The following is a 13,985-nucleotide window of genomic DNA, read 5'->3' on the forward strand; positions in this document are numbered from 1 at the left end:
AGTCAACGTGATAAATCAATTAAGTTCACTCTCTCCCTTCTCTTTTCATCTCTCTCCACGTGTCCACTTTGATAGCTGGCAACGAGCACTCGTTCTAGCGGGAGAGGCGACTGGCGACGAGTGACTGTTCCGGTGAGAGAGGCTCGCGGCGGTCGGCAGGAGAGGTCAGTGGGAGAGGTGTGCGGCGAGTAGGGGCTTGACGATGGCGGGTGGCAGGAGAGTTGTGTAGCTGACCAGTGGGGAGAAGGGAGAAGGGTGGCGGCTGGAGAGGGAGGCTCACGGTAGCCCATTCCTCTTATCCTCGCGGGAAGCTAGGGACCCGTTATATGGTTGAAGGACGTAAGTCGAACTCGCAGTCAAGTTAAGGGACCTGAAATGAACTTAATCCCCTATAAGAATTCCCCAAGTATCTTGCCGGATAAGTTTCAAATTCGAGCCCATTAACATTCCTCGCGAGGAACCTACGTGCCAATAAATAAGGCCCAAGGCAGATCGGTTGCTCCACCTCTCCTCCTTCCAAACCAAACCACCATCTTCTCCTCCCGCTTCGAGAAGCAGAGGAATATCCCCAGCGCAGCGCCTCCTCGTGGCATTCCATCTCTCCTCCGCTCGCCTCGCCCCCCTCTCCACCTCAGCAATGGAGACGCTCAGCCACGAGACATTGCGCCTCATCCACGAGCTCCTCCCATCCCCCGTCGATTGGCGCCACATGGGCCAGGTCTGCCACTCCTGGCGCGTCGCCGTCGCTCCGCAGCCGGAGATCAGGCCGCTCCTGGACCGCGCGCGAGGTGGCGCCGCGCGCTACTTCGGCGCCTACGACGGTGGCAGGGTCTTCCTCGCCTTCGGCAACGCCATCGACTACGCGATCCTCGGCCTCCGCAACGCCCAGCGATTGCTCCCCCCCCCCCCCCCCCCCCCCGGACGCGGCCATCGCCGTGGTGGCCGCAACCCTCTCTTCGCCGCCGCCGGACGACGAACGCGGCGTCTGCCTTATGGACGTTCCACGTATTCATGCATTCTGGCGCATGGCCATGGGAATCATCGATCGCTTGAAGAAGCCGGCGTCGAAAATGACTAGAGAGCAAGTTCAGGATATCGTTAGTTTCCTCTACAGGCTTGTGAGGAGGCTTATGATCTTACTCTGGAAGAGGGAGGACGACGAATTCGGGGAGAGGAAGGACTCGGCGGCGGATCCGGTTGCCGGCGGCACGGGGGGCGCGGTGGCCGGCGCCTTTCCCTGGAGTTTGATTGTGGCCGTAGCGACGACTGTACTCGGCATCGCCTGTGCCTGTGCGGCTGCTTACTACCACTACAGGCGGCGTCGCCCAGTTTCTCGTCCTCGTCAGGCGCAGCCGCCGCAGTACGTGGTGTCGACCCGTGCCCCCCCGACGCAGGCGCCACCACCTGGGCTCCTCCAGCTCCTCGACGACATCCCGGAGGCTGCTGCTGTGATCGGTACGCAATCCCGTCTCCCTCTCCAACACCTCCTGAATCCTGATTTTGTGGTTGCTGAGTTTGGATCGAATTGGTGTCTGTTCGCCACGAATCGGTTATGTGTTTTCGAGATTTGTTCGCCGTGTCTATTCGCCGGGATTTGTTCGCCGTGATTTGCTGTTTGAATTTCCCTTTCAATTCGTAGGTAGTTCAGATGGATTCCATTTGTTTGGAATTTGTTCAGACTTTGATTGTTAACCAGCGGATATTCATGCAGCAGCTGAGCCACCGGATACAGGCAGCAGACGCCGCCCTGGACGCGCACGCACCCCCGCCCGCCGCCGGCGATAACCTCCCGCCTCCAGCTCTCGTACAGCCCCCGGTTGCCGGTTTCCTTGCTGGCGCAGCTCCTCCGCCTCAGCAACAGCAACCATGATCGGTATCTCGCTCAAAGTTCACAGGCCCTTGGGACACTCGTCCGGATCATCTATTAGCATAGTTGTAAAACATGCTGATTCATTGTGATGTGATGTCGCGGTGCAGGAAGTGCGATTTTTGCTACTGGAAGTTGTCCCTGCTATGTTTTTCGTTTGAAACGCTCTGTGTTTTTTGTTTCTGCTTATGTCATCCGCCGTTCCGGATTGGTGGTGTTCTCGGTGATTTTTTTTTTTTGGATTAAACTGCTGAATTGTTCGACCTCAGCGATCGAGCTGAGTGAGATCGGTCGCGTCTTTGCATTTTGTGCGGGTTGCACTGACCAGCCGCGCCCAAGCACTGCACAGTCATGTCGCAACGCGATCTCTGCGTCGAATTCGCCCGCCATTACAAATCCCGGTGTTGCCCACAGCTCGCTGGATGAAATGGCATTTTGATGTCAAAGGCTAAAACTGTCGTTTCCATGAAGTCATTCAGTCGACGTGCCGTGTCCACGGCAGTCTCCTTCCGCACTCTCTCGCCACGAACCAGTTACCGTGTGCTCTGCTATATATGTGTTCCGCCCCCATCTCCGTTTACACGCACCATGCATTCATGCGCAGAGTACCACGGCGAGTGGCACTCTATGTACACTTGGTGGTACCCATGGCGACCGGAGCCAGAGCAACGATCCCCGCGCGCGCTGCAGTGGGCGTGACCGGTGCGCGTCGAGGGGTTATCGTTCTGGGACGAGGTGAAGCGAGAGCAGGGGATCCAGCCGGTGTCGGCATGCAGGCGCAGCTTCCGCAGCGAGCAGGGGCCTCGTTAAGGTTTTTGAGCGCGGACGCTTTGCTTTTTCTTTTTGCAACCGTGCAATCGGGAAAATAATTTGGTGTAGAGTGTAGACTCGGTGCAAACCCTGTCCTCTGCAGACCCGCGCTAGATTATTGACGCATGGATATATAACGTATCGATCGGACGGGGCGCCGCGCTCCGCTCGGCTCCCGTGCGGCTGGCGGGCTCTGGAGGATCGTGATTTTGAAATTTGATTTTCAGACGAGTACAGGTACAGCACACGGGACGGGCACAACGACACGCAGCACGCACAGGCTAGCAGCTACTACTTCGGTCGCCGCGTGCACACCCGTCTCATCTACAAGAAACAAGAGCTCGAGCTTCCCTCGCCAGCGCGTCGCCACGACGACGCGGACGGTGCCCGCGAGCCGCAGGAGGCCAATGAATGTGGATTCGGAGGCGTCCATCCTCCGTCGGTCGCGGCGGTGACGGGATCGAGCCGCGCGGGCCAAGATCGAGCCTCTAGAGCCAACAGCCGCACGCGCACAGATCGATCGCTCGGAATAAGTTCACTTTGACTCTCTTAAAAGTGACCTAAATCTAATTCATAACCCTAAACCATAAATCGGATATCTCGAACCCCCGAACTATTCAAACCAGTGTAATTTGACTCCCTAGACGGTTTTGGAGAGCGGTTTGCTGACGTGACGCCTACGTGGCGGTATTGACCGGGTCTTCATCACACGTGGCGTTTGACGGGGCGCTTACGTAGCATTAAAATTAAAAATTATAGAACGGACCCATTTGTCATTCACTGACGTGTTACTAGCCTTCGTCTACGACCCACCCACCCACGGCGCTGCGGCCCTCGAGAACGTCCTCGCCCCGCTACCCGGCGCCGACCTACGCACCGACAAGAGGCCGCCCGAATGCGTCGTCGACGGCGAGTTCCGCCGCGCCGGTGCTGTCCTGTAGGCGCCGCCGCCGGAGCTGGTGACTCTTTCATCCCCATGCCGCCACCACCGCCACCAATGCTGCAGCAGCATCGACGGGAGCTGCCTGACGCAGTTTTCGTGCTGGGAGTCGGAGCGGCGGAGGCGAAGAAGGGCGGCGCGACGAGCAGCGGCAACAACGAGCGCCACCAACACCACCACAACCAGGCCATGCAGAGCGCCGCGGCGAGAGAGCGGCGGAGCTGTCACGCCTCATCCCCGCACCACCAGAATGAACAGCACCGCCGACCGCCCGACACGTCCGGCTCCTCACAAACCCTCACTTATCCCATAGCCGAAGATGTCGCGGTAGCCGCCATGGTCACGGTCTCTCTCTCTGACGACCTAGAGCCCGCCATCGCCCGCAAACGCATCTTATCCATCCCTTCCCTCCCCCATGGGTGAATATGCCGCTGCGGCTGCATGGCCACGGCCTCCCTCTCTGACAATCTGGAGCCCGCCACCATCCGCACCTGCATCCGGCAAGCACGTCATTATGGGCGCGTGGGTCAAGACCGAGTGGGAGCAGGGGAAGGGCTCCTTCGCCTTCCTCGAGCTCAAGAAGGGCGGCGCCGTGTTCGTGCGGGGAGCCGGAGCGGCGGAGGCGAAGAAGGACGGCGCGGCGGGCGGATCGACGGCCGCCACCACCGCCATGGCGTGCAAGCCAGCCGTGTGCTCCGCCTCCGCCCTCGCACCGCTGCGCCACCGCTACCCCTTGTCTGTGCGGCTCGCTGGGATCCCCGCCGTCGCGACCACATCGCCCTGCTCTTCGCGGTGAGCCGCGCCGCCTACCTCCTCCCCCGCTCGCCGCCCAACTCCCTTCCCGCCGTCGGCCTGCTCCCGCCGTCCTTCACCGCTTCCTTTGCCACCGCCGCTACGGGCTTGCTTGCTGCCACGCGCCACCGCCCGAAGGGGAAGAAGAAGGGGAGAGAAAGAGAGAGAAGGGAGAGAGGGAGGAGGAAGAAGGAAGGAGACAGGGGACTGACTCGTGGGCCCCACATGTTAGTGGCCCATATTTCTTTTTGTGTGAATGACTAATGGGCCCCACGTATATTTTTTAATTCTAATGCCACGTCAACACCACATGTAAAGAAGACCCGGTCAATACCGCCACGTAGGTGTCACGTCAGCAAAACCGCTCTCTAAAATCGTCTAGGGAGTCAAATTGCACCGATTTCAATAGTTCATGGGTCGAGATATTCGGTTTTGTGATTTAGGGTCATGGATTAGATTCGAGTTACTTTTAAAGGAGTCAAAGTGAACTTATTCCCGATCGCTCTCGCTCGGCTGAGCCTGGAGCCCTGGAGCCCATCGGAGCACCCCGTCGGCCCGTCCGATTGATACGTTATCCACATGTCGATAAATCCGTGGTGGAGCAGAGGACATGTGATTTGGCTGCGCGCGCGGTCTCCACCAAATTCTTTTCCGGTGCAATCGCACTCGCACGGTCGCACCCAAGTTGCGACTTGGAGACGTTGGATAATAGAAGTGAATTTTAAGTCTCTGCTTTCTGTACTCCTATTCACCTGAAAAGGAAATGCGAATGTTGGCTAACGATAGTACGATCGAGGCCACGATAACAAATGACATGCCATCCTCCGTCCAAGCAAACCACGCACGAACAAACTCAGTGCACATGTAGTCATGTCGTGAACAATTGACGACTCTCTGGCTGCATGCAAACACACGCAACGCCTCAAAGAAGAGAGGTGACGACTTGTATTCCTACTGAACTCTCGAACAAACAATTTTAACGTAAAACATGTTCGGTCCAACTTGGTTACTTCCGATAAATTAATCACGTCTGAATCACGGCACGCACGTATTAATTTCACTTCGGTCACGCACGTACTCAATGAAGTTGACGCGCGCAACGAATTTACACTGTGATCAAGGATTCGTCGTTGCTCAACTGCTGTTTAGAGGATTACCAAAAAGATTTAAATTTAAATCCCTTCTCCGTACTCCAATAATAATAATAATAATAATAATAATAATAATTGCCTATGATGAGTTTGCTAATTTATACTGGTTCAGTTTCTTGGGAGAGCTTATAGGTTTAGGATGTGTATTGATATGAATGAGTGTGCATACGTACGTATATATAGGTTTAGGAGTATGTTCCAAGGGGAAAAAAGAGTCCAGTTTAGATATTCAAATCCTTTCCCTTCCCTACAAAAATTCAAATTCAAACACTCAATGAGATTTTAACTTTGATTCCTATTCATTTTTTTTAATCCAAATCCAAATCCGTTCAGATCGATCTTTTCCCAAAATTCCCACTCGAAAATACAAAAAGATACTGTGCTGAACAGGCTGTCTTCTCTTAGGGCAGTCCCAACCCATAGTGTCCATAAGCAGTGTCTATGGTGCCATGTCAATAAGACATCACAATAGAAACTACACTCTACAACTCATGGTTTCTTAAAGTATACCATTAATAAATATATCATCTCTTTTCTCTACCAATCATATTTATTCTTCATCTATTATGAAGACACTATTCTCTCCCAATGTAAAACTTGATAGTGTCTAGTGCATAGGTTCTCGTGTTGAAGCTGTGTCTTGTATGAGACCTAGTTTCTTTCTCTCTTCACTCTCTCTCTCTTAATTAATATAGTGCCACATAAGCTTAAAAGTCCTACATGGCAATGTGGTTAATACCATAGACACCATCCTAAGTGGAGGGTTGGGACTGCCCTTAGCCCACTGTACCTGCTCTTTCCTTGCCCTGCCCTGCGCGGCCTTCTTTTCCTCCCAGCCCCAAGCTCTTCTACGCGGTCCGTTTACTTGCTTGGGATCCTCCCAGGCTCCCAGGCCATGTCTCCTCTGTCCGACTGTCCGCGCCCTAATCGCCTTGGTAGCTCGGAAAAAAAATAAGTTCAGATACCATCCCTCAACTTTACATCGAATCTGTATGATATCCCCAATATCAGATAGGGTTAATTGGATCTATGCTATTATAACTTTACCACTTTTCCAAAAAAAAAAAAAACTTTACCACTTTTGATAAATGCTACTACTATTTGTTGAATTGCAAACATGCCATTATAAATCAGCTAATTTTGGAACCATGCCACTCTCTACATCCTGAGCCCTTCTGTTGATTTGAATATACCTTATTGTCCCTAGTTGAATCACTTAACCAACTGTCCCGTCGAGGCTGGCGTGGCCAAACAACACTACCACACCAGTTACACCTGACATGACATAGTTATTTAGCCATGTCAGGTGAGCTGTCGTGACCAAAAGGTTCAAATTTGAAAAATACCTTTTAGTTTGGTCTATTAATAAAATTAAAAAATAAAAAGTCTAAAAAATTTAAAAAAATTCTCACTGCTCACCATGTCAACACGTGCATTATAACAGCCAAGATCACTTTTAGTTGACGTGCACGTGACGCCATGTCAACATGTGCATTATTATACGCTTGCTAACTATTTTAAGCATGCCATCTGACCAAAATGAATTGTTTAATGCTCAATGATTTGGGATTTTCAACAAGTGAAGTGCAAATAAGACAGTAATCCAACGATTTCGTAATGAGTTTCTTTTCAGGCTGTGTTTGTTTTTTGCTCCAGGATTTTCAAGCGCTCTGATCGATCAAGTGAATCATATGAAGCGTAAACATAAAAAGTACTACCTCCCCTTCTTTTTAATGTTATTAATTTTTACCATTTGAATTGTTCTAAATTTTTGTACAAATATAATCACAATAAAATAAATAATAATTACATATTTTTTATAAGACAAATGATCAAACGTATCTTAAAAAATCAGCGGCAATTTAAAACCGAAGGTAGTATTTTTTTTTTTATCTGTGCGCAACGAAACCTTTTAAGTAAAAAGTCCCTTGGTAATAACACATGCCATCGATCGACGGAACAACATTGGACAGACCATTACCTTTTTTTTTTCCTCAGTGACGTTGGATGGATGCATTACTTTTCTCCTAGAACAAATTCCACACGGACTCTTTCTATAGTAAGCGAATAATTAAAAAAAACAGAGCAACAATATTAGACGTTTACAATTGAATAACAAGACAGAAGCCTGGAACAACAATAATAAATGGAGATAAACAACATTAAACGTCTGTAATCAGATAACAAGATATAAGCTTTAAGATTCTCCTTCACTAGTTGTTTAATTTAGTCAAAAATCAAATAAAGCAGAGGTAACCTATCGTAATCCCTCCGGTCAGGCCGTGCATTAGGCCAATTAATTGTATCAAGTACTAAATGATAAAAGCTAATGTCGTGACAAAGTGATCCTACGAAAAACAGTACTAGACGCGCCACTCTACGAACCCCCCGTGGTCTCACGAGGTGAAGATATTTTCCCGCGGTGATGCAAGAAAGATATATCAGCTCGGCACCGACTCTAACTGCCGATAGCGCTGTCCGATCCCCAACTCGAGGCATCACCTTGTAGCTTGCTAGACCGACCTGATTCAAATCAAACAAAAATCTATTAACTTATTAAAGTAATGTAAAAACATAATCTATATATAAATATAATATAAAATTAGCAGAAATTTAGAATTAAAAAATATGAAATATTAGAAGAGGACACCAGGGTCCGCACCAGCATACAATTTAGAACTAATAAAATTCGAAATTAAAAATAAGAAAATTAAAAGTAGAGGTTAGAGTCCATATAGAAATACAATTTAAAAATAAATAAAATTCGAAATTAAAAAAGAATATTAAAAGAAGAGTATAGAGTATTAGAGTCCGTATAGAAATACAAGTTGGAATTTGAAATTAAAAAATATGAAATATTAGAGGGGAGACTAGAGTCCATACTAGTATACAATTTAGAACTAATGAAAATTAAATTAGAAATTAAAAATATGAAAAAATAAAAGTAGAGGGTAGAGTCCATATAGAAATGCAATTTATAAATAACTAAAATTCGAAATTAAAAAGAAGAGTATAGATTCCATATAAAAATAACCGAAATTTGGAATTAAAAAATAAATAATATTAGAAGAAGAGTATAAGAGACCATATAAGAATATAATTAAGAAATAATATAAATTCGGAATAAAAGAAATAATAAATATTAGAAGAAGAGTATAGGGTCCATATAAAAATTTAGAATTAAATAAAATTTGGACTAAAATTAATCTCTACTATTATAAAAATTGAAGATGTTTTTGCCGGTACTTTTGGTACGGCATCCGTGTTTGAATCAGTTTTTAAGTTTAATCGCTTTTGGACATACAAATGGAAATACAGATGCGTGTTTGAATCGATTTTAATTTTGTTCGTTTTTGAAAATACATGAGTCGTATAAGAAATCTATTTAAACAACTTGCATGCTAACTTGAGACGATTGGACCCTAATTGCGGCTCCTATACCGTACAACAATAATAAGATTAAAATAGTCTTCACCCGTTGCAACACATGGGCATTTTTCTAGTAAAATTAAAAGTAGAGTATAGAGTCCATATAGAAATACAATTTATAAATAACTAAAATTCTAAATTTAAAAAATATTGAAAGAAGAGTATAGAGTCTATATAGAAATACAACTTAGAAGTAACTGAAATTCGAAATTAAATAAAATAAAGAATATTAAAATATGAGTTTAGAATCCACATAGAAATACAATTTAAAATAATGAAAATTTAGAATAAAAAAAGGAATATTGGAAGAATAGCCTAGAGTCCATATGGAAATACAATTTACTAATAACGAAAATTTAGAATAAAAAATGGAATATTGAAATAGGAGTCTAATGTACATATAGGAGTATAATTTAGAAATAACTAAAATTTTTAATTTAAAAATTAGAAATATAGGAATATAATTTATAAACAATAAAAATTCAGAATTAAAAAATAAAAAATATTGAAAAATGAGTCTAGAATCCATATAGGAATACAATTTAGAAATAATTAAAATTTAATACGAATATTATACATTGGTAATTTGATAAAATTAGTACAAAATTTAAAACTATGTTGTTATTTTAATATGTTTTAATAATAAAATATGCTAGCCGCGTAATCTACGCGGCCCACCATGTTAGTTAGAATCAACTTAGCTCCATCTGCCCGTTGCACGGTAAAAAGGGAAGAACTAAGTAAAGCTAAAATAACTATTAACCGTTTCATGGTAAAAAAAAAGGCAATAATCTGGCCATGAACTTGAACTAATATGATATGAAGCATATGCATTGTTCATAAGATACAAGAAAAAGGCAAAAATTGAGTTTCCTTTAAAACAGAGGAGAAATGGGGAAATTTGGGGGATTAAAGAAATCTTCTGGAAAACAGTTCTACATGTTTTTTTAAACAAAGGAATAGCTTTCCCAAAATCCTTTTGAGTTTCTTATGGGATAGTTCATTTCATAAAAAAATTTAAAGGAATTTTAGAAAGTTGATAGACCTCATCTTTTATTTTTTTTCTCGGAATTCCTATGTTTTTTTTTCTATGATGCTACCAAACTAATATTTTTAACCAATTCATCGGGATTAACTGCATGTATGATAGATTCAATAAGACGTGACATTCTATTCATATATATATATATATATATATATATATATATATATATATATATATATATATATATATATATTCTAACATTGTGTGTTTCAAATCAGGGTAGGATCAACTTGGGACATGGGGAAAAATACTCAATTTTGGGTATGTACCTGGAAACATCTGTGTATAAATACTTAATTTATACTTAGAATTGGATTTTTTTTAAACGGAGGGAGTACTTGTATTAAGGTTAAAGCTCTAAAAATAAGAGAATAGTTTATTCCAACTATAGAAGAGAAGCTAGGGTTAACGCAAGTATTCCCGGTGGGAGAGAGAGAGATGAATAGAAAGGAGGGGACAAGAATGAAGGGGAAAATAATAGCGACTTGGCAACATCGGCGGGCTCCTCGGAGGAGCACCGCCGGGCCTAATGTGTATCCTAAGTTGGAACTGCCGGGGACTTGGACGACCTCGGACAGTTCATGACCTAGTCTGTTTGGTACAGACACATCGTCCGAAAATAGTTTTCCTTGCGGAAACTAGACAAGACCAATATATGGTGCAAAACCTGAAATGGCGTATTGGGTTGCGAAGATGTTTCACAGTAAATGGAGTAGGGAAAGGAGGTGGGCTCGCATTATTCTGGGATGAAAGTATGAATGTGGTTCTCAAATCTTACAATTCTCGACACATAGATGTTCTGATCACGGAGCTGGATTGCTGCACATGGCGAGCAACATTTGTCTATGGGGAGCCAAGAGCCCAGGACCGGCATCTAATGTGGAGCTTGTTAAGGAGAATCAGATCAAATTCAGGAGACCCGTGGTTGATGATAGGTGATTTTAATGAAGCAATGTGGCAGACTGAGCATAAATCTCACAGGAAAAGATCTGAATCACAGATGAGAGACTTTATAAAGGTCTTATCGGAATGCGATCTTCATGATATAGGTTTCCGGGGTGCCCCATGGACATTTTGTGATATGCAAAGGGAGGGCCGCAATGTTAAAGTGAGGCTTGATCGAGGAGTAGCTTCTCCTGCCTGGAGCTCGCGCTTTCCGCAGGCTGTCATTACACATTTAACTACTCCAAGTTCAGATCATGCACCTTTGCTTCTCGAAAGAGAGGAAACAACATTGGCAAGACAAATGAAGATTATGAGATATGAAGAAGTATGGGAGAGAGAGTCATCACTACCTGAGGTAATCCAGGAAGCGTGGACGATGGGTGCTGATGCATCTACCTTGGGTGATATTAATGATAAGATGAAGGTCACTATGACCAAGCTTGTCAGCTGGAGCAAAGACAAGATAGGGAATGTACGGAAGAAAATCAAGGATTTACGGGAGAAGCTAGGAGAATTGAGAAACATAGGACTGCTGGACACTGATAACGAGGTCCATAGTGTGAAGAAGGAGTTAGAAGAGATGTTACACAGGGAGGAAATATGGTGGAAACAGCACTCACGGATCACGTGGCTGAAAGAAGGTGATCGAAATACATGGTACTTTCACCTAAAAGCTTCCTGGAGAGCTAAGAAAAACAAGATCAAAAAGCTAAAGAAGAATGATGGATCGACGACAATGAACAAGAAGGAGATGAAGGAAATAAGTCGAAGTTTTTTTCAGCAGCTATACACCAAGGATGATAACTTGAACCCGGTAAACTTGCTCAATATGTTCCATGAGAAGATAAGTGAGCAAATGAACGCGGATCTGATTAAGCCCTTTACAGATGAAGAAATAAGTGATGCTTTGTTCCAAATAGGTCCGCTAAAAGCCCCAGGACCGGATGGATTTCCGGCCAGATTCCTCCAAAGAAACTGGGGTCTGCTAAAGGGCGAAGTGATAGCAGCTGTGAGGAATTTTTTCGAGGATGAAGTAATGCAAGAAGGTGTAAATGATACAGTGATAGTTATGATTCCAAAGAAGAACTTGGCGGAGGATATGAAGGATTTCAGACCGATCAGCTTATGCAATGTGGTTTTTAAGGTGGTGGCCAAATGCCTAGTTAACAGAATGAGACCTATGTTACAAGAGATAATATCGGAAGCTCAGAGTGCTTTTATTCCAGGGCGACTCATTACTGATAATGCTCTAATAGCTTTTGAATGCTTTCATTCTATTAAGAATTGTAAACGGGAGAACCAAAACTTTTGTGCCCTAAAGTTAGACCTTTCAAAGGCATATGACCGAGTTGATTGGGAATTCCTGAATGGTGTGATGGAGAGACTGGGCTTTTGTGACAAATGGAGGAGATGGATCATGGTATGTGTAACCTCAGTTCGTTACAGTGTGCGTTTTAATGGAGAATTGCTTGATCCTTTTGCTCCAACGAGGGGACTCCGGCAAGGGGATCCATTGAGTCCATACCTATTCCTCTTGATTGTAGATGGTCTATCAAATATCTTGGAAAGATACAAAACAGATGGCCTCATCCAGCCTATCAGGATTTGCCGGGTAGCACCAGGAATTTCGCATCTGTTGTTCGCGGATGACAGTCTTCTATTCTTCAAACCGGAGGTCGAGCAAGCTAGAAGAATAAAAGAAGCTCTCAATCTTTATGAAAATAGCACTGGGCAACTTATCAATCCTAGCAAGTGCTCTCTGCTGTTTAGTGAATTCTGTCCACAAGAACGTCAAGATGAGATAAAGAGTGCCTTGCAGGTGCATAGTTCAACCTTTGAGGAGAAATATCTAGGGTTGCCAACACCAGATGGAAGGATGAAAGCAGAACAGTTCCAACCGATAAATGATAAGTTATCTAAAAGGATGTCGGATTGGAATGAAAAATATATGTCGTCAGGGGCAAAAGAAGTACTGATCAAAAGTGTGGCACAAGCGTTGCCTACTTATATTATGGGGGTCTTCAAGATGACAGATAAATTCTGCGATGATTATACCAGGATGGTTCGCAACTTCTGGTGAGGACATGATAATGGGGAAAGGAAGGTCCACTGGATAGCATGGGAAAAGATCTTATATCCCAAATCTCATGGTGGTCTTTGTTTTAGGGATATGAAGTGCTTCAATCAAGCACTTCTAGCTAGACAAGCTTGGAGGCTGCTCACCTCCCCGGACAGCTTGTGTGCGAGAGTGTTCAAGGCGAAATATTACCCCAATGGAAATCTTGTGGACACTGCCTTCCCAACAGTGTCATCGTCAGTTTGGAAAGAAATCCAACATGGTCTGGACCTCCTCAAACAAGGTACCATATGGAGGGTCGGCAATGGCCATAACATAAAGATTTGGCGACACAAATGGGTTCCACATGGGGAGCATATCAATGTCCTGGAAAAGAAGGGAAGAAATAGACTTATCTATGTCAATGAGCTCATTAATGAAGAGAACAGATGTTGGAACGAGACACTAGTCCGACATGTTCTCAAAGAGGAAGATGCGAATGAGGTTCTGAAAATCAGACTTCCAAACCATCAAATGGATGACTTCCCAGCATGGCACCATGAGAAGTCAGGTCTATTTACTATGAAGAGTGCTTACAAGTTGGCTTGGAACCTATCAGGGAAAGGTGTAGTTCAATCCTCTTCTAGCATTGCTACATCAGGTGAAAGGAAGATTTGGAGCAGAGTATGGAATGCAAAGGTGCAGGCCAAAGTAAAAATCTTTATCTGGAAGCTGGCCCAAGACAAATTGCCAACTTGGGAGAATAAAAGAAGAAGGAAAATTGAAATGAATGGGACCTGCCCAGTCTATGGAATGAAGGGAGAAAATAGTTACCATGCAACTGTTGAATGCACTAAAGCTAGAGCGTTAAGAGAAGCCCTGCGAGCAGTTTGGCACTTGCCTGGGGAAGACAAATTTTTATGGACAGGACCGGATTGGTTGTTGATTCT

At 44.9% G+C, this 13,985-nt stretch overlaps 1 protein-coding gene across 1 annotated transcript; it reads left to right on the top strand.

The window, feature by feature from the left end:
- Positions 1-992: 992 nt before the first annotated feature.
- On the top strand, positions 993-1,785 carry LOC127766434 (uncharacterized). Its single transcript, XM_052291476.1, has 2 exons — positions 993-1,455; positions 1,712-1,785. The coding sequence occupies exons 1-2, from the start codon at positions 993-995 to the stop codon at positions 1,783-1,785; spliced, it is 537 nt and encodes a 178-aa protein (XP_052147436.1).
- The last annotated feature ends 12,200 nt before the right edge of the window (positions 1,786-13,985 follow it).

The sequence above is a fragment of the Oryza glaberrima genome, chromosome 3 (genome assembly GCF_000147395.1).
Source record: "Oryza glaberrima chromosome 3, OglaRS2, whole genome shotgun sequence".
In the NCBI taxonomy this organism is placed as follows: Eukaryota; Viridiplantae; Streptophyta; class Magnoliopsida; order Poales; family Poaceae; genus Oryza; species Oryza glaberrima.

Bases quoted from the DNA above. Each gene is read 5' to 3' on its own strand.
- LOC127766434 (XM_052291476.1), top strand. From the start codon at position 993: ATGGACGTTCCACGTATTCATGCATTCTGGCGCATGGCCATGGGAATC. The intron at 1,456-1,711 runs GTACGCAATCCC...ATATTCATGCAG, and splicing joins GGAGGCTGCTGCTGTGATCG to CAGCTGAGCCACCGGATACA.